The sequence below is a fragment of the Clarias gariepinus genome, chromosome 10 (assembly GCF_024256425.1).
Source record: "Clarias gariepinus isolate MV-2021 ecotype Netherlands chromosome 10, CGAR_prim_01v2, whole genome shotgun sequence".
NCBI lineage: Eukaryota > Metazoa > Chordata > Actinopteri > Siluriformes > Clariidae > Clarias > Clarias gariepinus.
Genome location: NC_071109.1, coordinates 24,248,259 through 24,274,650, shown reverse-complemented (window position 1 = coordinate 24,274,650; position 26,392 = coordinate 24,248,259). Strand labels below are relative to the sequence as shown.

The 26,392-nt window shown below is 38.8% G+C and overlaps 2 protein-coding genes across 3 annotated transcripts in view; one reads left to right on the top strand and one right to left on the bottom strand.

The window, feature by feature from the left end:
• Positions 1-8,698, top strand: part of glra1 (glycine receptor, alpha 1) — a 58,580-nt gene extending 49,882 nt beyond the window's left edge. For both annotated transcript variants that reach the window (XM_053505045.1, XM_053505043.1), the window contains one exon: positions 7,555-8,698. In XM_053505045.1, coding sequence (XP_053361020.1) covers positions 7,555-7,839 — 285 coding nt within the window. In that variant the 3' untranslated portion in view covers positions 7,840-8,698. The remainder of the gene's footprint in view (positions 1-7,554) is intronic.
• Positions 8,699-18,137: 9,439 nt separating this feature from the next.
• g3bp1 (GTPase activating protein (SH3 domain) binding protein 1) lies at positions 18,138-25,308 on the bottom strand. The gene is made up of 12 exons (XM_053506536.1): positions 25,179-25,308; positions 24,021-24,137; positions 22,162-22,243; positions 21,904-22,077; positions 21,330-21,420; positions 21,155-21,248; positions 20,597-20,807; positions 20,287-20,388; positions 19,682-19,799; positions 19,149-19,274; positions 18,946-19,055; positions 18,138-18,853 (listed from the first exon to the last, which is right to left on the bottom strand). Exons 2-12 carry the CDS (start codon positions 24,113-24,115, stop codon positions 18,626-18,628), a joined length of 1,431 nt encoding a protein of 476 aa, XP_053362511.1. The 5' UTR covers positions 24,116-24,137; positions 25,179-25,308; the 3' UTR covers positions 18,138-18,625.
• Positions 25,309-26,392: the final 1,084 nt, after the last annotated feature.

Genomic DNA, 26,392 nt, shown 5'->3' with positions numbered 1-26,392 from the left:
CCTGTAGCTTATTGAAAAACCAGTAATGTAATATCAATTTAAAATACTATTAATACAAATACTTAAACTTAATATTTCTGAATCCTATGAACTGAAAAGTCTTATTGGAAAAGTGTTGTCAGGCTAAAAGATCCAGATAAGCTCCAGCTGCTTCATGCTTTCCCTTGTGAGAGTTTACAGTTAATCTCAAATTTAAAATAGGGAGCTGTACCTAAATCTTGATTCCTACTGTGATCCATAACCTAATAGGTGCAGATAACAACAACAATGCACTCCTTGCTTTTACAAGCTTTCTCCAGGTACAGTAAATCCAGCAAAGAAAGTGCTCAGTTGGTGTTGATCTCATCCTGCATTATTCACCAGTCACCTGCTGACAGCACAAACTGCACATCCTGCTGTTTCACTCCACTCTTGATATAATTTCATGAAAAGACTGCAGGAATGTACAGTGTATCTTAGCGTATAAAACATACTACATTACTTGTTTGATCAAAAATGTTCAAAAGCTAGTTACTCCCTGTTTTAATTCTATGTAATAAAAATGTCTGACATAATGAGGCTTAATATTAGGCATACTCAGATTAATACAACCTCAGATTAACAACATATAAAATTTCTACAGTGCAATTATTTAACAAAAATTTGACAGCCAGGTGCTGCTATTCATCATCCCTTTATTAATTAGAAAAAGGAAAGATATAAGCAACGGTCTCAGAGAAACAATTGTTGCTGAACATCAATCTGGGTTATAAAACCATTTCTAAACAAAGTGAAGTTTAACATTCTAGTGAAAAGCATTCAAGACAGTTGCCAATCTTTCTAGGACTGGATGTCCCAGCACATTCACCCAAAGGTCAGACCAAGCAACGCTCAAAGAAAAAAAAAAACTCTGAACAGGCCTTACTGATCATGTTAAATGTTAAGTGCTTGACAGCACAATTATAAAAAGAATGAACAAAAGTTGGTTTGTTTGGAAGAGTTCTCTTTTATCTAAAAAGAACATTTGAAGCACAATTGAAGTTCGCAAAACTGCATCTGAACAACCCACAAGCCTTCTGGAACAACAATGTCCTATGCACAGAAGAGAACAAATTGAAGTTGTTTGGCCTTTACGCCCAGCGCCATGTTCGGCAAAAAAAAAAAAAAGCATTTCAGCCGAAACATCTCAAGCACCGTGATGCATGGGAGATGATTTCGGCTAATTTTGCAGCCACAGGACATGGGCCTCTAGCAGTTATCGAGTTGACCATTAACTTCTTTGTATACCAGAGTATTTCAGGGGCAAATATAAAGCCATTTTTCCAACAGCTAAAGCTTGGTTTAAAATGGGTCATGCAACAGGGACAATGACCCAACGTACTCCAGTAAATCTACATCAGAATGGCTGAAAAAGAAAAGAATCAAGGTTTTAGAATGGCCTCGTCAAAGTTCAGACCTCAAATCATTTGAAATGCTGTGGTGGAACCTTAAGAGATCTGTCATTAAACAAATGCCCAAAAACCTCAATGAAATTAAGCAATGTTGTAAAGAGGAATAGGCCAAAATTCCTCCACAATGAAGTGAGAGACTGATGAAGTCATATAGGGAATAATTATTTCGGTTTATTGCTGTTGAAGGTGGATCTCCAAGCTATTTAGTCATAATGGTACTTAAGGTTGGTTTTGTTTTTTATCATTTTCAAGCTGGCTGCTGTAACAATCAAATGTTCATTTAGTATGTTAGAATTAATAACCATCCGTCCATCCATCCATTAAATTTGTTGGGCATTTTTGAAAACTTTTGCATAAGGTTATGGTAATTCAAATAATATTGCCAGAAATATAAACAAATAAGCTTGCAGTTCATAGTAAGGGACAAAACATTGAGCTAAGTTGGAGAAATTATTACACAGTTGATATGCCTGCATACTATTCTAAAATAGCAAAGAGATTCTCGCTACCATTAGGCCTTAATTATTCATCTGAATAAGATTTAATTGGTAAATAGTTTGTGTAAATGGTTACAGAAGAAATTTGGTATTTAAAAAATTGAATCCCACCTATGCTCCTGAGTGTGTATATTTTCTGCACTTTGTGCATGAAACTTCCTGAAAAATTCAGTAGGTCATGCGTGAAGTTCTTACTCACTTGAGGTGGAAGTATTTCAAGTGATAGTTAATAAATTGTGACTTTTAAATATATTCAAGTATTATACAGTACAAAGGGAAAGGTTTTAACCGCATTTAGCTATCTGATTCAGTTCCAATATGATTTGATAGCTGCAATTTGACTCGCTCTCTAGTCAGTCATGTTGCTAACATAGCATGAGCATGAGCAACAAATACAGCCTAACATTGTTAAATATAGCCAGTTAATGTTGGCAAATGAGCAATTAATTGCTTACTCCATCATACTGAAACATTTTAATGAGGTAGTGACACGCTGGCTAGTCCGGTGGCTTCAAACACAGAGAGAGAGAGAGAGAGAGAGAGATATAACTAACGCACAAACTACATTGTGTCGAATTAGAAGTGAACGGTCAAATTGGTATGATTCTTGATAGAAATTTTTTAAAAACTGAGCCACTGGAATAATGTGCAGCATACAGTCCTAATAATGCTCATACTTTTACTAATGCTCAAGTAAAGTATATAATAATGATGAAGTGTAACAATGTACAATCGATCAAATTTCTAATGAGGTTTATGTAAAGAAAACTTTCTGCTTATGAATATTGTTCGCACTGGATGTTCAGTCATATGGGGAATTTCATCTTAGATTAAACATTTAAGGTGGCCATGTTAAGTAATAACTGTAATTTAAAAGTTTTAACATTTTGAAATAATGAAAACAGGTTACGAAATGGTAATTATGTTTAATTAATTAGCACATGCAGTCATTCTCCGGGTGACTTTAAGGCCTGCAGTAAAAATCCATTCATCTCTCTGCATTGTCGCCTTGCACCTCCGGGGGCCGGGTTCGATTCCCTGACTGTTCCCGCTGTGTGCATGGAGTTTGCATGTTCTCCCCGTGCTTGGCGGGTTTCCTTCGGGTACTCCGGTTTCCTCTCACAGCCCAAAGACCTGCAGATTAGGCTAATTGCCACTTTCAGATTGCCTGTAGTGTGTGTGTGACCATGTATGTGAGCCCTGCGATGAATTGGCACCCTGTCCAGGGTGTACCCCGCCTCCTAGGATAGGCTCCAGTCCCCCCGACCCTGAATACAGGATGAAGCGGTATAGACGATAGTTAGAGGACAAAAAACAAGACGTTGAATCTTCCTATATAGAACATGTTAAAATTTGCAATTTTATTTTTGGTCTTTGCAAGTTTTTATGTGAACACCAATGGAATATGATTTTGTTATTGAATCTGCTCATTACTATTTTGGCCATTCTCTTCACCCCTTTGTGTACAATGTATTTAAAATAATTATGATATATTTTACGACGTCACACTAATCATTATTCAGTTTTATGATAAATGTATGTTGTACGTGTAGACCACATCGCATCAGAGGCACAAAATGGCTGTGTATGTTGTCGATGTAATGTCCCAGTCGTCCAGTGGGGTGCAGCGACATGATAAATGGTGAGCAGACTGAGCGGTAGCAGCAGGGTTGCTACACTATCACAACCTCTCTTAATGAAGCTCTCTGGCAGAGGTGATCCACAGCTGGTCTCAAGCTTTCCATTGCACCTTGCAGCGACCATTATTCAGAATGGCTGCTGCAGCTCAGTGCTGTTATGAGAGCTTATTCAAGCCCTTTTGTCTCATGCTGCCTTACACAGTAGACACAGGATTCCCCCTGCTGGACAGACACTAGTGGAGTAAAAGCATATCCTCATAGGTAGAAAACATGAACATTTTAAACATTCTATACGATATTATATATTTTTTTTTAAATAAACCAAGCCTGTGCACAAAGTGCGTCTCCAAATTAGTATTTAATATAGGTTGCAACCAGTGCATACAAATACACAAAACTCTATACATTTAGATTTTATTTAATCCCAAGGATAAGTTGTAACAGAACCCCAAACAGATTCCTGCAGAAGTATAATTTTAGCACACATTCTGTTGTAACCATCAGGCTCAGACTATTGGAACGATGAGCTCTGTAGTCACACAAGGGACACGACAGGGTACATGAGACTTTCAGTTGTCCCCAGCTGCTCAACATTATGCTCATCCAGAGTGTTAATAGATAAAAGAGAAGCTTATGACTGAAGGCACAGCCTTTGTCGTGCTAAGTGAGGATTACGGAGTATCTTACCGGTGGTGATCAATCAATTTGTTAGTGGTGATTGCCGCTCAGATGAAGCACTCAATCAGAATGGTCTCCTTTCCCCTCTCCCAGGTTCGGCTAGTTACCTTTCAGGAGCACAAATAAGGGCGAGGAGTATTTATGTAAATCAGAACAGAAAGAGATCACAAAGCCATTGTTTTGGTCCTCAGGTGGAGTGCACTTTAGTGTGTTGAAGATCTTTGTAACCTGTGGCCACTTGTAAAACCAAATTGGTTATGATCAGTATAGTGGGATTAGCTGAAGTGTGTAGTGTGTGCTAAAGGAATGAATAAGTGCTGGCATATTACATGATGGAGTGAGATTGATTTGCGCAGTCAGACTGCCTGTAAAAGCTCTTGCCGAGCCCACTGGGTGCCTGTTTGTTTGGATGTTTTGTTCTTTTCCAGGATAATTGAAATAATTAATATGAGTTATTGGCTTCAGATGGGATTTGAACCAGAAACAGTAACTCTTTTTTTTTGTAAACAAATATTCACAACAGAATCGTAATTGTTACGTAGATTTGCATAATGCATGCGTATTTTTATTCCATTTCATTTGTAGTAAACGCAGCGTAATCATATGCAGAAGCACATAATAACCAATAGAAATCTCGGAGGTTTGGGATGTTATGTAAATCTAATACATTGCAATGGAATACAGGCTGAGAGTGCAGATATAAATGGAATTTATTATGCATAGTCCCTGTCTTCATATTGCTCAATAAACAAGCTTTCCTAGGAGGTTGAAAAATATTAAAGAGCATATGCGATAAAAGCTTTGACTGACTGTCACATATTCGGATGTTTAATTTGTGATATTAATCACATGGGCCCGTTCGAGGCTATAGATGCCTCAATCCCTGGGGGAAAAAAAGATGGATGGTGGCTGAAAGACCCGAGAGGTACATGGCACCAGATGCTTGTGCCTCTGAAAAGCAGAAGTGAGCTGCATTCTAATGGCCAGAGAGAAAATTGTATTTTAAAAGGAGCCGTTAAGGGCGCATATCGCTGTTTCCATCCTGTTCTTTTGCTCCTGTTGCAAGCCAGCGAGGTTGGGGAAAAAAACCCTGGCATGTTGCAGTGTTTGGTAATGGCGGCATTTTAATTACGGAGAGAGCTAATGAATCCGGCACAACCGGGAAGGACAAAGCACGGGAGTGATGCAGCACCGCAGCCCTGCACCTCTTTACAGCACCATGTCACGTCTCCACGCCACCACATTAATCATATGGCAGCGGGAATAAAGTGGAGCATCTGTAATGGGTACAAATGGTGTGGCGCTCAAGGACAATGCAAGGTCGAAGCACCCGGCGTCAGAGAGAAACCTGTGCACTAAACTGCAGGGCAAAGGAAATGACGTGATACACACATTGAGAATGTTCTTCTATTTCTACCCTTTGTGCATTAAAGGATAGAAATGAAATAACAAGAGGGCAAGGACAAAAAAACGAGGGTAAATTGGCTAAAAATGGAGTCGTGTCAAATAAAAAAGAAAAAGCTGAAGCAGACTTTACGTTAGCATATCTCAGTGCTCAGTGTTACATGTTTACATCTGGCACCAAACACTGCACAAAGATAAGTACCCTGCTTTGCATTACCAATTTGTGCTTTTGCAAGTAGTGAAACATTGATGCGTACTGAAATGTAATTAATCTTGGCGCTTGCTTTGGGTTTGCATATATTAAGCATCTGCTCGTTCTCTAATAAGTGTGAGCAAAGGTACCGTGATCGTTCCATTAATTCGCCTAAAAAATGATGCATTCTATCACACTCCCCCTGCAATTAATTCCCATGAACACATCTAGCCTGAATAAAGCTTCACAATGTGGCAGGTAAGGCAAAGGATTAAACAAGTCAATAACAGGACACTCTTGGGTGCATTAAAGCTATGCACGGATCAGTAGCATTTGCTTTTAAACAATAACATACAGTAAATAATTCCACATTGTTTTATTATTAAACGACATGGTTAGCTCCATTTTTAAATAAAGAGCTGATTCATATTTATATAGTACAGACTAAATTAAGACAAAAAAGATGCTTTTCCTTGTATAATTAGCATGACTAATCCCTGTCAAATCTTTTGTTGCACTCCCGTCTCCATAATGGACCATTATAATGCAACAAAAGATTTGGTTCTTTTTTGTCAGACCCAGCTCCGGATTTAATTCCCAATACTCAAACCCCCATCCACTGGATGCAGTGCCGTTCCCAAGCCCGGATAAAATTGGAGGGTTGCATCAGGAAGGGCATCGGCATAAAAACCTGTGCCAAGTTGTGTGCAGACCAGTTGGTCCGCTGTGGCGACATCAGCCGAAAGACGAACAACATATACACCAGGCCCAGATTACGAAGCAAAAAATGACATCTTAGCAAGTCATACTGGCTTTAATATTGTTAATGTAGTATTTTCTATAAATTTCCTGTAAATGGAATACAGCCAGCTGAAACCAAGATTTTGTTTGACTACATTTAGCTTTGATTGCAGCACACAATGTGGTGGCCAATTCATGTATGAAAATAATTCCTCGTGCTCCCAGAACAGGGTTGGAGTCCTGGAATATGCCTTTGCCATCAGGAAGGAAAACCCCAATAGATGTGATAATGTGATCATTTATGTAGTCAGATTTTTTGCTACACAGTTTTGCTGACCCTAGACCTGACCAACTAAAGCAACCCCAGATCAACCCCAGAACACTGCCTCCAGAGGCTTGAACAGTGGCCACAATGCATAATGGGTGCATTGATTCATGCGCTTCCCTTCTTACCTTGACACACCCATCAGTCGGGAATAAGGTCAAACTGAACTCATCAGACCACATGGCATTTTTCCATCGCTCCAAAGCCCAATCTTTATGCTCCCCGAGAAATGTAAGTACAGTAATCGGGGAGCTCACGGTAATGTTTCGGAAATAAAAATTGATCAGAGAGGTAACATTACAAAACTAAGAGATATGTGACATGATATACATATGCTACAGTATCCGGTCAGAATTCTCAACTCTGTTAGAAACCTAAGGAACCATAAATGGGGTCAGATGCGGTTGTGCGAATGGATGTTAATAATCCAAATAAATGGTTTAGTTGCAAGATTGTTTTTTTGGATGGGGTTTTTGGTTTGTTCAAAATTATGTGTTAAAATTAATTTCTTTCAGTAAAAAGCATACCTTAATAATACAAAATAAAACAGCGAATACAAAAGTAGTAGGTAAATGTCAACCTGTACCCGGGTAGATACCAGCCATTCAGACTGCTAACAGGTGGTGTGTGTATGTGTGTTCTGCAGGAGGAGGAGGCAGGTGAAGGGCGCTTCAGCTTCGCTGCCTACGGAATGGGCCCTGCGTGTCTGCAGGCCAAAGATGGCATGGCCATCAAGGGCAACAACAACGCGCCTGCCTCCAGCATGCCACCTGAGAAGAGCGTGGAGGAGATGCGTAAGCTCTTCATCAGCCGCGCCAAGCGCATCGACACGGTGTCGCGGGTTGCCTTCCCACTCGTCTTCCTCATTTTTAACATTTTCTACTGGATCATTTACAAGATCATCCGCAGCGAGGATATTCACAAGCAGTAAATATTCAAAGGAAAGGGTGAGATCCGAGCTGAAAAAGCTGCCGCTATCGCTGCCCACCGCCCCGCACCCCTCTTTCCCCTTTCCCTTTGCCATTTTCTGTCCTCAGTACTTACTTGCTTTCAGTGCCGAGCCCCTGGCAGAGGTATTTCTAGATATTTTTTTTTCTTCTGTCCTTTTCCTCCATTTCCCCTGAATAATCTGGACCTGTGCAATAGCAATGCAGTAAAATGCATGATATATGAATGTGGCAATATATTTACTAAAAAAAAAAAATCTACATAAAAATGGCAACATAAATATTCGACTTTTACAAATACATCAGAGAACCTCTGAGCAGACTAAAATTCAAGAGGTTGTTGCTCTTGTGTGGCATATTTTTTCTTTTTTTTCTTCTTTTTTTGCAACTTGAAGACATGCTGCATTATAGGGGTGTAAAGGAGATTACACGCAGCACTGTAATATGTTGAGTATTTAAAACGAAACTCAAATTATTTCAAGAGAGATAACTGGAAAACGGAAAGGGTTTAAAAGAACGCCATGCGGTTCGGTGCTTCCATATATAAGTAATGCAGGAGTCGCTGGAATATATCTATATCTATGTCTAGATTTGCTTCAATATATGTATTGCAAGCACTTGTCAATGCCCAGATAAACAGGACGTCATGCTGATGATGAAGTCCTGTCATGATGTCACCTTACCAGTGAAAGCTTGACGAGTGACCGTCAAAAATATATTGTTTATACCAGCTGTGGTCAGTGTGAATTTTTTGTCCAAGTTACATCATTTACTCATGTGCCAAGTGAACAGCATGTTGCTGTACCATTTTCCTCAGCTTTTGTGATCAACAGTAAAAAAAAAAAAAAAAAAAAAACAAGAAAGAAACTTTGGGCTATAAACCTTTATTGCTTTATTTATTCAGACGACAGACATATTTACAAGCTATGTATTATGACGTGACTGAGGAAAACAAGAGGAAAACGTACGAGAAGTGTTTTAACTATCAGCTCCATCGGTTTGCATTTCCGCAGCATAGACATCATGAAAAAGAAAGAAAAAAAAAAGTGATCATTTTCTTCCCCTTAAAGGCATCACGTTGTTTTTCAGCGTCGGCATCGGCTCCAGCAGAAAATGTTATTTTTATAAGCAGTCAGCTCAACCATACACTTAAATATATATATTTAACAACCAAACGTGTATTACTGTGACTTTAAACTCTGAATCAAAGTATGTATTCGTGCAGCAGTCTAAATCATTTGCAATGTATCTAAATATGATGATTTCGGTTACAACAAGCTTCCATGGATTACATCCTCATCTGGCTTCTCTATGCAATAAGAATATATGCAATTATTTTCTTTTTCTTTTTTTTTTTCCTCGTGGCCCAGGGTCACATTACCAAAATGACATGTATGTTATTTATTTATTTATTCATTCATTCATTCATTCATTGGTTGATTAATTTTCAATGGGGCACTCAGTCCACTATCAGTGACATGGCGTCCTTCTTTATGTTATGCGCATTGTTTTCTTTTGTTTATGTTTTTTTGTGCCATTTTTCCCTCTTTGCTAATGTTTTATATTCTTGACAGAAATGAAAGTACATTCTCACCATGCGAGGTCCTGGAGGCAGTGTGAATTATGATTCATTACCATTCACGGGACTGGTGCAGTGTTTCGCTCCATTCGACATTCTGTTTATCCACTTGATTTGTTTTCTCGGCCAAAGAGTAAATCTTCTTAAAGCATTGCCACTGCCTTTCAGCTACGCAAAAGCTAGTACCTGATGTAAAGGGGTTTACCTGTTTATGAGAAATATGTGTACTATCTTTCTCATTGGTCAGTATGTTGTTTATCCCGTAAGGTAATCTGGTTAGCTTTAATTAAAAAAACAATAATAAAATGCAACAACGCATTCTATCATAGCTATGTTTTTTTTGTTTTTTGTAGTGTTGCCTGGAGAAATGTGATTGAATTAATAAGAGGTGTAATTACTTCATAAGGCCCATATTTATTCATTTGTTATATAAGTATATTATCGAATATTGGTTCATAGATCTGAGATGAGAAATGAATGTAGCACGTTAGAGTTGTATTAGAGTGGGACTGGCGTGGTGTGCCGGAGTGCAATCATCACAGAACTTCCCAGTTTAACACGTTCCTTGCTCCAGGACAGATGATTCACCTTGTGCAGGGCATGAAAATTGTGTGCCGCACTGAATCATGACGGGGAAATGGGAATAAATCCTAAACCGTGTTGTTCTGCGCTCCTCCACCAGGCCACTCTGTCATGATAATTCATAGGAATCCTCACATATCTTTATTTACATTTTTTTTGTTAATATATTAATGAAAGTCCTGCAAGTAGATGATGCAAGTACTGAGCTCTTGACCATTGACCATTCAGAACACGACACTGATCATGCTTAGTATTCACTCAGTTAACGAATTTGTAGCACTTCAGCAAAGCAGTTATGAAACTGCAATAATCTGCAATTTATTCTTTCTATAAATAGATGGGTAGATTTGAATTTTGATTTGTAGCATTCAATTTAGAATCATTTTCGTCCTTCATGCTGACATGCATTCAGATGCTTAACTCATACACTAGTTGTATATTGTATACTATTTACATTTCGGCTTTATACATTTCTGTAAGCTGTGAAGTCAAATCAAACGTCACCAATGTTTTAACACGTGTCGACAACATTTGTAAAACTGATTATGCTTCGATAAATGTTGCTGTTCCCCCAACAACGTCCCCCCCCCCCCCCCCCCCCCGATCCCCCCCCCCCGAATACCCTTGATGATTAACGCTGCTCCAAGCCACTTATCGTACTCACGCTGCTGTTTTGTCCTTTATGTGTAAGACTGCATTCACACACGGATCCTCTCCTTAACTACTAGCTATGGTACTAGAGACTGGAAGATCACAGAGGACTAATAGTGATTTGGAAAGGAGGACAGCGCGACGTGAAACATCTGCTATGTGCAACCGAGCCTTTACCAGGCAAAACTATCATGCAAATATCAAATTAAAAAGTTTGCATTGGTTCTTTAAATTGTCAGTTTATGAGGCATGATATGATTCCTTTTATGATTTCTTTTTTGTTTCTATCGATACCTTTTTATTGCTAGCTCTTGAAGGGTGATCACTGAGAGTGACTTTAGGCATGACCGTTTCTTGTGACTCGAAGCCGTGAAGAAGGTTTTCTGGGTTGTTTTTTGCATAAGCTTGTATGGCCTTAATCTGTGTTTTTCATTTCTTGTTTTACTTGCGTATATCATGTATTGGCACAAAGTGCACATCTTCATTTGCGAATTATCCTAATTAAAGTGTGCAATTCTCTTTTAAGGAGTTAAAAAAAATACAGCTAATGTGTTCTTTTTTTTTCTAAATCTGAAACATAGAATATTTTGCATGAATATAAATAATGGCAGATATTTTTGGCTTGTACAGAAATGTGAGCACTTTGAAGAAAAAAAAGGAATGTACCATTTCTGCTGTATCTGTATATAATTAAATATTTATTGAAATATGTCATTATGCTAAAGCTAATTCTACTATTAAAGGTTTTCTGAACAAAGTCTCGGAACTGATTTTTTTTCTATCGCAAATTTACTTAGAGTCGTGATCTTAGAGAAGTTGAACATAAAAAAAGAGCTCTATTGTTTGTATTTGTGTTATGAAGTCATAATGACTATGAAGCGCTTGTGTGTTTTTGTAAGACTAAAGTGATGACACAAGTGTGTATGTGTGTGTGTTATATTACTAATGCACCCAAAACAACCATCAATAAATAATGTTGATGGTATTATGCCATTTTCCAGGATAAACATAAGAACTGCACCAGTCAAAATTGTTGACAGAGTGGCAGGATGTTCATAGTAAATTTTCGTGATTTCTTTTCTTGATTTTATTATGCTGGTGTGCAAGTCTCAGTTTGTTCATGCAGCCCAGTGACTACCAATCCATCTTGCTTTAATACTGAATATAAATGATTTATTTTGCATGCAGGTTTATTATAGTAACATATCACTGTAGTGAATAGCGGTATGCAGTCAAGATTAATCTTAACCTTTAATAATCAGCCACGCTCGCAGTGCAGACGGCAACAGTGGCTTTTAGTGGTTAGCACAGTCGCCTCGCGCATCTAGGGTCCGGGTTCGATTACCACCTCTAAGTTTGCATGTTCTCCCCGTGCTTGGTGGGTTTCCTCCGGGTACTCAGGTTTCCTCCCACAGTCCAAAGATATGCAGGTTAGGCTAATTGGTGTTCCCAAATTGCCCGTAGTGTGTGTGTGAGTGTGTGTGTGTGTGCCCTGTGATGGATTGGCACCCTGTCCAGGTTGTACCCTGCCTCATGCCCTATAGCTCCTGGGATAGGCTCTGCGACCCTGAATACAGGATAAAGTAAATAAATGCATTAGTCCTTACTGGGACCAGGACAATTCACGGATATAGGTTATAACAGTTTGTGGACACCTGACAGAGTTCTCCCACAGCAACCTTGGCAAATTATGTCTTTCGTTGAGCTTGGGATATTGTTATGCTGGAACAGGTTTGGGCTCCTTCCAGTAAAGGGAACTCTTACAGGGGTAGTTTGGGTTTTTTCAAGTCTGTCATAAATCTAAAAAACCGAGGTACATACAGGTGAAACAGATTTATTTTATTTCAGTAATGCAACTTAAAAGGTAAAACTAATATATGAGATAAACTCATTACATGCAAAGCAAGATAGTTTAATCCTTGTTTTATTGATTGCATGTAGTATTCAAATTTTCTGAGATTGTGGATTTGGGGTTTTCATGAGCTGTAAGCCATAATCATTTCAATTATGACAAATCAGGGCTTGAAATGTTTTGCTTTGCATGTAACGAGTTTCATGTATAGTTTTACCTTTTAAGTTGCATTACTGAAATAAATGAACTTTTGCATGATATTCTAATTTTTTCGAGTTTCACCTGTATAAGTACATTACAAAATGTCGGAAGTTTTCCTGCTTTGCCCAACGCCACCGTTATAAATTTTTCTGTTCTGCACAACACAAAGTTTGTCATCCTGTAAATGAGTGCAGTGTAAGTAATCGGGTCAAATTTCACAACCCTTGTTCCGTGCAAAAATGTATTCCAAAGTTCTGCTGAGAGTCATGTGCAATCTCACTGAGCTAAATCAAGTTTGTATTTTTTGTTTTGTGTATCTAATATTTAGTACTACTTTCCCTAGAACTAGCCATATGGCTAACCGGAGCTAGCTGTATTTTTGCATGGAAGCAGGGTTGTAAAATTTACTATAGTATACTACAGTAAATACTAGGGCTGGGCAATCAATTAAAAATAAATCGAAACCAACATTCTGAACCTCTAATCAACATAATCTTGCCCATGCCTTTTTTTTTAATAGAATTGTTAATTATTTCTTAATTACGTTAATTCTTTTCCCACTGTACCCTTAAAACATACCACTGTGTGTATAGTCACATAACAGCACCCTACCCAGTCTGCAACATGGAGGAGAACTCTTTCTAAAAAAAAAAAAAAACAGCTTTAATAGTGGAGCATGTTTACAGTAGAGTACAAATCTTGTCAGTGAACTGCGATGGGGAAAAAATGTTCCTCAATCAAAATCAAGGTAAAAATGTTATATTATACAGCACTAGGAAATACCACAGTTTTCTACAGTTTGTACTCAAAAGCGATAGTTAATATTTCAGTTTACTACAGTATACTATCATTATACTAATATATTAATTGTATTTTTCACATGGATGTCTACATACACATAATGTTCACAGTGTGCCTTTTGGGGAGAGCCCACATATGGGCATGAATGTCGGGTGTCCCCATGCACTCATCTTTTATGCAGTTTTATCACCATCTTTTATGTAGTTATCCAATCAAGTGGCGACAGTGCAATGCATAAAATCATGCAGATCCAGGTGAAGAGTTTCAGGTAAACGTTCACATCAAACACCAGAATGGGCAGAAAATGTGACCACAGCAAAGCAGTTAAGAAACTGATCAGCAATCTTTTGTCTCTATAAATAAATGGGTAGGTTTTCAATTTTTTAAATTGTAGCATGATTTTCATCCTTCATGCTGGCATGCATTCACGTGCTCCACTCATACAATAGTTGTATATTGTACTATTTCCATTTTGGATTGATACATTTCTGAAAGCTATGACGTCAAATCCAACATCACCAATGTTTTACCATGTCAACATTTGTAAAACTGATGCTTCACTAGATGTTGCTGTTTCCCACAAATACATGGCATAATATAAAACATCAAACAAAATAAATGACATGGTAGTTCAGTATAAGATGGACTGGTTTGAGTTGAGAATGGGAAAAAAAACATTTCCAAGTGTCAAATTTCCGTGAATCTTATGATAGTGTCAGATTCCTGTTTTTGGAGCAGAGCCCCTTGCTGCTGCAGCTCGTCCACTGCAAGGCTTGACGTTTTGTATATGCTGAGATGGTTTTGTGCTTACTATGGTTGTAAAGATTTGATTCGATTCGATTTGCTTTGATTCAGTTTGATTCAATTTAACTTTATTGTCATTGTGCAACAAGTACATGTAAGCGTCTAATCAGAATTGCATAAATGGCTTATTTACAATAAATTACAAAGTAGTAAAATAAGGTTATGGGTTTAAATGTACAGCAGTATGAGTTTCTTATGCGCAGAAGTTGAAGTAGATTATATAAGCGTGACTATTTGAATAACTATATCCATCCTGGCACTTCAAACTAATCATTTAGGCATTTTCCTCTGACCTCTCTTTTCAACAAGGTGGTTCCACCCACAGAACTGTTGCTCACTCTATTTTATTTTTGACCTGCATTATTTCTTTGACTATTGTGTGATTAGCAGTATCTGAAACCCTCAAATCTGCCCTACTGGTACCAATATCAATGGAAAAAAAAGGTACAGAGATCACACCTGGTTTCCTGGTTTTTGAAGTGTACAGTAAACAATATTCTTGATCATGTCTCTGCATGATATATGTATTGATTAGATGAACACTGCATGAATGATCCTGATAAAGTGGACAATTACTTACTTTTTTCCATAAAGTGTGTTCCTCAATGTCCAGACCACTTCAGTGTTTATACATTTCGGACATCATGTGGAAGACGGTTCCGACAGCCCTAGTTTAACATACAGCACTTATTCAGAAATGTGGGTTGTAAAGTGCAGGTACCCTTGTATAGTACAGTGGACAAGTTCACAGTTTACTTATTAATGATACCGCCTGTGGGAAGACATTTTTTTGAGAGATGTGCTGTGTTGGTTTCAGCTGCTCTAAAGCCTTTTCCACAGTGTGATCACTCAAACAGGCTCTGCGCTGATATTCTCTGAATGCTTCTTTAATCTGGTCTTGTACAGTTGGCTGATGGATGGCAGGCATTACCCGATTATCTTTTCTGAAGTGCGGATGATGCAGTACATTTTTTTCCCTTGGCCTGGGCAGAAGCAGCACCAACCAGACAATTATGGAGGATGTCAAGATGAAGTCAGTGATAGCTGTGTAGAACTGGACCAGTACTGCCTGGGGGAGATTGAATTTCTTGAGCTGTTACAGGAAAAATAGCTTTTGTTGAGCCTTTTTATGATACTGGCTATGTTTCGATCCCACTTGAGATAGCTTAAACTGACAGGACCAAGGTATTTGGTACTCAACCATTTTAACGAGTCCCTTAGAGCAATTTGGGAATCAAGGGGTTGTTTTTATTTCTGAAATCAATAACATATTATTCTTTTCTATTATTAGTAGTAGTATTGTTTTTGTGATATTCAGGTCAAAGTTATTGTGCCTGTACAAAGTTGCCACATGTTTGTATATGGTCTCATCATTGTTGAATATATAGCCACAAACTTGAGGAGCATGACAGATTGGTCCATAGAGGTACTGTACAGTCGTTGGTATATTTGGAGACAAATAAGAAGTAGACCACGCACCAGGGAGCTGAACCAGTATCGAGGGTTATTACGCCTGACATGCAATTTTCAATCCACACATACTGCTGACTGTCTGTCAGGTACTCAATGATCCAATGGCAGATGCAGTTTGGCAGGTTGCTTGTCCAGCAGCTGTATTAAAGGCTAAGGTAAATAAAAATAAACAAGATTCTTGCACATGTACCAGCTGTGTCAGGATTCTAGTGGATGAATTGTTCATCTATATTTAATATACCCTTAACCAAACTGTTAGCTCCCTAGGAAAACTGCAAGGAGCTCAAGCAAGTCCTTTGTGGGGGCACTTTGCTTGATCATAGAGTAAGATATGAGATCTGGGCCAATGACTTTCCAAATAAAAAGATAGACTAACTTTTATCTTGTTTCTTAACTTATCTATTTTTTTTTAGCTTGTCAAGATGGTGGGAAATAGCAATGGTTAAACAACGGCCTGCATCATGAAAACTCATTTCTAAGAACATAAAAACAGCCAACTGTTACAAAGTGGTGAGTGGCTTGATTCAAGTGGTGATATTGGCCACAGCATTAGGTACACCCAATCAACTGCCCATTACCACAAATAATTAATCAGCCAATCATATGGCAGCAGCTCAATAACTTTAAAAAACAATCTGATAAAATTAAAAACATCAGAATGGTGAAGAAAGGTGATTTACGCAACGTTGCATGGTTGGTGGTGCCAGACAGATTTTTTTTTACGCACCACCTCTAGGGTTTACAAAGCATGGTTTAAAAAAGAGAAAATATCCAGTGAAGCAGTTCTCTAGGTGACAATGCCATAGGTCAGAGAAGAATGGCCAAAGTGGTTTAAGCTGATAAAAAGGCAAGAGTAATCATCACAACACGTCAAACCCTGAAGCAGATGGCCTACAGCTGCAGAAGGCCACACCAGGTGTCAGCTAAGAACAGGAAACTGAGACTTCAATTCACAAGCACTCACCAAAACTAGGTGAATTTTTATATAAAAAAAAATTATATATTGCCTGGTCCAATAAGTCAATTTTTGCTGCAATGGTAGGGTCAGTAATAGTGTAAAGTTGAAGCCATGAATTTATCCTGATTAGTATCAACAATTTAGGTTGTTGGTGGTGTAATGGTAAGGGGAATATTGTCTTGGGTCCTTTCATATTAACTAAGCTTTGTTTATCCTGAATATTGTTGCTGACCATGTTCATCCCTTTATGACCACAGGAAGATACACCATGTCAAAGCTAAAATTATCACACTAATTTCTTGAACTTACGAAAATGAGTTCACTGGACGCAAATGGCCCCCGTCACCAGAGAGCCCTTATGAAACATGGTGGAACGAATGATTCACATTATGAATGTGAAGCCAGCAAACAAGCAACAAATGTGATGCTATGTCACAATACAGACCAAAACCTTTATGGATTTTTCCAGTACCTTGTTAGACCTTTGCAATGAAGAATTAAAGCAGTTCTGAAGGCAAAAATGGGTTAAAGTCAATATTAGCAAGGTGTACCTAATGAAGTGTCCACTGAGTGTAAATCTTGAAATATACTGATACCTTTTAATATCGACTCCCTAAGCAAAGGAGTATGCAGCTGCATAGTACTTCTCATGTTGCAGGCTTTTATTAGGGCACTCCATCTGTTGTATGGGTCAATGCCAGCTGAGGAGGACATCTTGAGCTTATGTGGTGAGAACTAAGCATGCATATGATGGAGGAAAGCAGTGGTGTTTCTGAACAGTAATCTTGCACCTCCTGCTGACACATTTACCCTAGTCTAATGAAGGGTTTTACACAGTAGCAGCTATACTTAATTCAATTTCATATGGCCATGTCTCCCACCGCTATTCTTTTTTTAAATGTAGTGTTAAGAAAGAATGCAAAGATCTCAGTACTACTGGTTGTTGTACTGTGGCATGAAAAGGTTACACAATTTGTAGATTTTGGGGAATAAGGCTGGAGTTTAAATAATTACAGGGATCACTGCCCAAATAAGTTATGAGCTAAAGAGAACATTTATTCTTAAAACCATGTAAACTGAAAGATTTCTTGCCAGACAAAAGATACCTGCCACCCACTTTGAGGACCAGCATCTCAAATTTAAACTTATGTGCAGTGTTTGAGATTTATGGATAAAACCCAACCTGATATGCCAGACTGGAAGTGTGCAAATTTAGATGGTGGAACAAGCCTATTTGACATGTGAACTGGGATCTGTTATGAAAAAGCAAGCTCTGCCTGTTTGGGGTTTTGCCTTGGGGTATCTGAAGGAATGAGTAATGTTACCTTGAAAATGGAACAGTTTTTAAAGAATCAGTAGCGTACTGCAAAACACACAGGGATCAAAACAGTACATCAAGTTTATTCTGTTCTCTCATCAGCAGAGTTGTTAAAATATGTAATTCTTGATGAAGTGCAACAGTAGAAGGCAAACAGGATTCTTTACATGCTAGTCACTCAGACACAACCATGATTTGACTTGGTGACAATTCCAAATAAAACCATATTTGCACTTTGACCTGACAAGCGGGCGCTAGCAATACACAGGATTGCCCGAGCAGTAAAAACACGTTCCTTTAAGAAACAGGGAGAGAACGCTAAAACAAACAAACAAAAAAAAAAAACGGAAATGAACAAAAAAAATTCTGGGTTTTTCCTTTTCCACAATTCAAGTAGTTTGTCTACAACAAATTCGAGTTCAAACTCAAATCAGAAGTCCAGATAAAGGGGATATGCCATTCTGCAGCCCAGGAGCAGCATGGCAAACAGGATGAGGAAAGCTGTTATTCAGGGTGACTTGCATCAGCAGTGATCTGAGACAAGTTCTGCTTCACTGGCGTGGTCCTGCGTAACGCCCCTCGCTGGCGCCCGCACCGCGCCCGGCACCAAAACTTGGCTTCTGAGCCATGCCCCCTCGAGGAGGCGGACCCCTTGGCCCTCCTATCCTGTCCCGTGGTCCTCCGGGGCCTCTGGGACGAATGTGCCTCTCTCCTTCACGTGCTGAACGCGTTTTCTTTTCCTCCACATTCAAACGAACATCACCCCGCAGCTTAATGGGCTATAATACACAAATTAATATTATGCCATATAAAAAAAAAATCTATTTAAAAAATACAAAAAAAATTTAATTATTCCATTTGTCAGACATACCCGATTGCTCAGTATCTTCTGTACAGGCTCTGAATCATCAAAAACCACAAATCCAAAGTTGGGAAGCTTGCCACCACTGTTGATCCTCAACTCCAATACTGTTCCATACTCTGAAGGCAGACAAATAATGCTTAAATTAAAACGTCCATATACACAGAAGCTGAATCATGCATGTACACTTCTCCATATGGACAAAGACTTACGTTCAAAGAACTCTTTAAGCTCAGCTCTGTCCACATCATGTGGGACATTTCCCACAAAGAGTTGCTGGCTGTCAGGATACCGGACCACCCGCCTGATCTCGGGCTCTCCACTCTCTCCTTCCCGCACTACAAAAACACACAACAGCAGTTTTTAGAGATTAAGCCATGATTTACATTACATTACCCCTGACACGTGGAAAATTGCTCCTGGCCGAACCATATTATAATGTATTGCATTATAAAAACTTAATTTGGTGGGAAGACAAATTTTATTTAGTGAGGGCAAAGGAAGGGTGCAGCATGTAGTAAAGCTTGCTGAAGGCTCAAATCATGCCAGAGGGGAAAAAAGCCATTTTCTCGTGAAGACTGGGTCTTGTGTAATTACTTTGATTAAAATGACCCAATTATTTCTGGCAATCACAAACCCTTAAGCAGCAGACAGAATTTACAAAAGCAGTGAATGAACAACCCAATGCAACCGAGTTACACAGTGCATTTAAGGCAGCACAATCTGTCTATATGGTGTGGCATACCTCCTGGTCTTGGAGCTCTCTGTGCTGAAAGGGGTCCTGGTCTTTGTTCACGTGGTCTCTGGTCTCTCTGAGGTCTCTGTACTGTGGTCTGGGGTTCGGGTTTTACTTCGACTCTGGGCTGATGTAGGTAGGCAATCAATATATAACCAAAGGCAAAAATAAAATTTACTACACAAGTTTTTTGGTGAAATTTTGCACATCCCTGTTTAACTTACATAAATCACAACTGCTGCTAAAGGAAAAAGTTCACCCTAAAAACCAACATGTTATCCAAACTATAGTAATATGCTTAGCAGTTCTGGTGGTAATTTTGTTGTATAGTTTTTCCCCCCCTTAATTTCGATAAGATGCTTCATCACTCAATCATGAAAATTGCTAGCACAGAAAGTTATGTAAAATTCTGAACTCAAACATGAGATAAAACTAAAAGTGCTGAACTTGAAGCAAGAGTTAATCAGACAACTTACAATATAAAATACTGGATGCTGTTGATCACATAAATTATAAATTCATGGTGGATTACGTCATTCAATGAACCAAGCATCCTATCACAAGTTTAGACTACCAGTTAAAATTCAAACGATGAGCCGTTTATGATAGCACACCTGATTTGCTGGAGCTTTGACTACGTGAGGGGGGATTCCTGAAGCTGGCACCACACCTCCCTGGGGGAGATTCTTACTGGTGACTAAAGCCCATGAGAAAGGCTGAGGGGGGAAGAAAAAAAATAAATTGCCTTAAAGCCCACAGTCTATACTTGTACTATAATTTATATAGTTTGTTGAGCAAATCTTATGCATTGTTACTGGTATTTGTCAAATGAAATTAGAATCAGTAATAAGTGCCTACTTAAATGTTTAAGCTTTCTTAAAGCTTAAATGATCTGTTGAGGCTAGATCAGTAATGAACACATACCCGGTTTTCGTCTGGTACGGTGGCTGCAGACTCAGCGGGGGTAGGTGAGGGTGGAGCTCTTGGGCTTTTCTCCACATTCAGAGGCTCAGCCTGGCTTGCTGAATCCTGTTTCAGTTCCACAACAGCTGCCTCAGGCTCCATCTCAGGCTCAGGATCAGGTTGGGGCTCTGGGGATACAGATACCTCTTCCTGAGGAACCTCTGGCTCCACACTGAAATGACACACCCATGTTTAGACTTTGACCACTGTGATAAATGATTAACAATACATTGCATGTTGCAAATTGTAGCCTTTTAGACAAAGTGAAGCCTTCCTTATTAATCCAAGTTTGGCTCCTTTAAAAGTTGTGCAACAACAAGGTAGGTATACTTTCCTCAAGGTGGCTTACAAACACATATTGTGCATATATGTGACTATTCACATTTAGACACTTGGCAGATGCCCTTATCCAGAGCGACTTACATTTTTCTCATTATTTTGGCCATGACACTTTACCATTTGTTAGTGACACAGCTTCTTTTGTCGTCAAACGGACAAAAATAGAAAATGGGACATTACCAAGGACTCTGTTCATAAAACGCAGCCGCCTCTTCCTGCTGCACCTCAGGCGAGTTCACCCTCTCCTCCAGCTCCTCCACTTCCTCTTCAGACTCTGGAAAGGTAAGACATGAATTGGATGCCATGTGCAATGCACATAGACTACCAGCATGAAGGCAACATGCAAGTGGCTCACCTTCAGGAGGTTCAGAGTCAGAGTCCCCAAAGACTTCATCCTGATAGCGGAAGATGTCATTGTGCACATAGAACTTGTTTGCAACAGTGCCCTGGATCAAAGAATATTTAAAATAAATAACAGGAAAGGTGTAGCTGACATGATAACTTTTTTCTTTTTTATTTCATGATTGTGTTAATTAACAAAATATGCAACCTCAAACCTACTAACAGTTTATTTATAAAACTATCTAAATTAAATGCAATTTAATGGCTTAAACTAAAACAATTACAGCCAATTATATTTCTAAAGATCAGTTTCCACTTAAACAATTTGTAGCAAAAATCATGATTGTTTTATGCCAAAATCACTACAGGTCCTAGCAACAGTTTATGACTCATAGGTCTCCCAATGAAAACTTTTTTTTTTTTATTAGACCCATCTGTGGTCATTTGTTGTCTTCTGTAGTCAATCATAGGGACTAGTCACATGACAGTAGGACAATCTTTAATGATATCAATGATAAAAGGAAACTGGGCTTAAGATGCATAGTGGAATAAAATGTTAATTATATCTTAAGACTTGAATGCTCTACCTCAGGGGCCAACACAAAGGTCTGCATGAATTTTCTCATGGGCTGCATGTTGTTGGACAGCTCTCCCATCACCTGCACCACAACCCCCTCGTTCAAAGTAGCATGAGCATCAACATGCCTGATTTTGGTGTGGCAGTCACGGAAGCTTTGAGACATCACCTTTTTATGAATTTCCTATCCAGAACAAAGGAGAAAACAATTTAGAACACAAAACTATGAAAGGACACTTATTGGAGGCTGGTAAAAAGGGGTACTTACTGACTGCCCATAAACAGCCTCTGCGGGTTTGCCATTGTTGTCCAAACCACCATGCACATAAGAAGAATTCTTGCCATAAAACCTATAAATATACATTTATAATTAATAACTGATAAAACAGTAAATATGGCTGAGATACTTTAGTATTATGTTTGTACTGAAAACCATGAAATAGTCAGCATGATTCCAAGACATAAAATAATTAATTTCATCTGTTTTTAATGACAACAGATTTTGAACCAAAGGTCCCTGAATCAACACCCATGATAAAGATGTGTATTTAAATTCATAAAGTTTCTTAAGTAATGCATTTTGCAGAAAATAACCCAAAATTGTATTTTAAAGACTGTCTCGAACCGACTGTCACATTACCCACCCTGATGTCTAGCAGCTGTGAAGAACAAACCATGCCAAAGAACAAAAGCAAAAACCCCTGCTAAGGCAGCACAAAATTAGCATCACAATCATTCTCAGTGCAATTCCATAGATATCATGCCACATGGCCTTAAACCTGAAACATTAGTCTACAGAAGAAAAGGTGGAAATTTAAATTTTAGGGTTAATAAAACACCTTGTCATGGTCAGAAAGATTAAACTTGTTCCAAATGTTTAAATACTATACACTAAATATTCACTTGCCCAGATTTTAAAACAAAATGTATGTACCGAAAGAATGACGCGAATCATGGCTGCATGTGCAGTCTTGTCAAAAAGTACTAGTAAAACAAAATGTGTATCTAACAGACTGAACTGTCTTAGTTATTTTCAGCAGATTAGAAATAAACTTATTGTCACCATTACATAATGACTAGAACTTATTTAACCAGCTGTTATATCTGGTTTCCTAACTCTGGAAAACATACTGCACACTCTTAGCACATTGATACACTTATACATTTAACATCAATTTATTTACTCAGGATTGCATTTTAAATCTGTAATTCATAATTCATTTGAGAAATCATACATAATCCAAAACTAGGTCTGACCCCACAAAGTAAGAATTAAATAAAAAAAAAAAATCAGCATGAGCCAATTTCCCCAGTGTTATGTTAAAATAATGAAAATATGTTTTTTTTTGGAGGTCTGAATGTAAAAAATAGGCAAGATTTTGTGTACACTTATTCCCCCCCCCCCTCGCATATCCCAGTTAGGAAGCGGGGGTCAGAGCACAGGGTCAGCCAGGATACAACGCCCCTGGACCACATAGTGTTTAGAGCCTTGCTCAAAGACTCAAAAGTGGAAGGCTGGCAGTGCTAGGGATTGAACCCCCGACCTTCTGATCAGCAACCCATTGCCCTTTCCCATGTGAGCCACTTCCCCCATTGCGAACTAGGAGTTATGAAACCATTAAATTCATGAGTTGTTTAATCTTTGCAAATAATTTGTTTTATTCCTTTTCAAGGTTGACAGCTGATTAAGCCTCTAATACACTGTAGAATGTATCATACAAATATGTAAGCAATAGGCCCTAATTTTTTTGTTACAGCGTTCACCTCTTCCATAAATTGATAAACATGTTTACTTGCTTTTCTGCTAAAAATGTCAGACCCTTATTTTTTTTTACCTTAATATCATGGCACATACTGTGAATTGAACCACTGTACGAGTATAGTGAACAAAAATCCACCAGCCATGTTATAATATTAACTTATTTCTCCTCTGAATCTGGTATCAGTGGGAAGAGCTTTACAATCATATCAAAGATCACATTGGGGAGACTACCATCAAGCTGGTTGAACAACCAAACAAACAAACAGTGCTAAGTGCCATTATTTATCTAGGTGGTATTCAGGGATTCCAACAAAGCTAAAATAAACTGTGAAAGAAAATTGTTTTTAAATATGTTGAACATTTACCTGTGCAGGTAGTCAGGAGCCTGGTTCAGAAGGGTGTAATACTGTCGGACAAACTCTCGCCCGACAAGCTGGGCACTTGGCTTCTCCATCACCATTTCTTTGGTCAACTGGTTTGAACTGAAACAGAAAGGCTTCAAATCACACCTGCTGGCAAAAAAACCCAAGGCCATCTGTCCCACTACCAATACAAGAAAATCCTTTGTGAGCCAAGATGGAGGTACACGGCGTGCTCTTGTTTAAGAGCAACTTCATGTTGCCATCAAACTTGTGTTGCCCATAATTTAACGTTTGTATCCAAGGCAACACACGCCACATTCAGTAGTATAACAGTAGCACGGTTAGATAACGCGTTACTGTTGAGGGACACAGTTTTCTGGTCAGGCCTGTGTGAGTCGGCCATGGGGAAGGATGCCTCGTTACAACCTTTCAGCCTGCCTTTGTTACGAGATCAGTTTGATGATCTTGGTTAAAATATAAAATACTGCGAAATAATTAAGGCAAATACAAAATCAGCCTGATAAATGGCGTCAAATAGATTTGACTTTTTTTCTCAAAGCACGTGTTCATTATTTTATCCTAGTCTCGAGGGCTAATTAGCCAAGCGTTGCCTTGGGTGTCTAACTCAGCAAACGCAAAATACGTCGCACTTGATATCTAACTAGACCGTGTATTACCGATATCACCGTGTATTATAGTATAAAGAAAGAAACCGACAAATATTGTCTGACGATTATGACATGCTAATTTGTCGCTGTATCCGGTTAAGTAACTGCAGCGCTGCGTTCGGTACAATGGTCTAGCTTAGCGCGATAGCGGTTCCTTCGGACCAAGCAACACTTGAAATTAAATTCAACATGCCATAAAAACATGCAGAAATATAAAAATTCTTAAAAATAGACAATAATACCGCGTCAAAAATTAATGTGAAATGTACTACGTCGGTATAAGCGGTGACGCTAACTAGCTTGGTAGGGTACGGTTAGCTAACTCACGCTCTCACAACGACGTCGCTAAGCTAAGACGCAATGTTAGCCGAAACGGCTAGCTAACAGCACGCTGCGCTTTGTCTCACAAAATTTCCCCCTCAAAAGATAAATAAATGAACAGAAATAATGTCCTTATGGGTAAAATTTCTCTACCCATATTTACACTACTCACCGGTAATAAGATGTTGTAATTATTTAGGAGAAACCTGGAGTGAGTTGAATGAAATCACCTCCGCGCCGGGTGGGGTAAGAATGGCAGCGCGTGCTTAACCGGTTTCAAACTGGCATTAACTGCGTGCACGCGCTGTAGCGGGCCGGAATTAACGAGCACCAATAGACTACCAGGACAGAGTCAGTTTAACCAATCACCGATCGAACTGTGGGAGCATTCCAACCGTTAACCAATCATCTGCATTTTTTTCTTCATTTTTAGCAACCTATTAAATTCACTTCAGGGCGTGTTCTAATCCACAAGCAAGGTTGTTAGAACTGCGCTACCCTGGTGGTGTTCAAAGACGGTTTGAGAAGGACATACAGTCAGGTCCATTCATTTTGTGACATATAAGTTTTTATTTGGTATTTGAAGTTTGTACACCATCACATTGAATCTGAAATGGAATGTTGAAGATGTCTGACTCAGGGGATTTGACCAAAGTGTGGCATTAACCATTAAAAATTACAGCAGGTTTCATACACATCATAAACATACCCACTTAAATAATGGCACAAACTAACACCATTGCAAACATAATGATTAAGTCTAATACTTTAATGAAAATATTTTGCAGTCATTTACTGCCTAAAGTCTGGAACCCATGGACCTGACTAAATGCTAAGGTTCGTCCCCTGAGAGGCTTTGTCAGGTGTCTTCATCTGCTGATTGTTTGTGGGTCTGTCCATCTTTAAACTTGCCTCAGTAAATGAATAGCATTCTTTGTTGGGTTTAGGCCAGGTGACAGACTCAGTCAGTAAAGAGTATCTTATTTCTTTGCCTGTTAGGTTTAAGAGTTTAAGATAAAATAAAAGAGTTACCGAACTAAAAAAGAGGGACACACACACACACAAGCATGCATGGTGTGTCTGAAGATTTCTACAAATAGAGATTATTTAAGCTTTTGGCTAGGTGTCATCTACATCCCATATATCAAACGAACCAGTCATTAATATAAGTCATAAAGAGACAGACAATAGGAAATACACTCACTCACTCACATTCTATACCACTTTATCCTAGAGGGTTGCAGGGATCTGGTGCCTATTCCAGGAGGCTTAAGGCACGAGGCAGGGTACACCCTGGACAGGGTGCCAATCCATCACAGGGCACACACACACATTAAGGGCAATTTGGGGACGCCAATTATCTTTAGACTGCGGGAGGGAACCCAC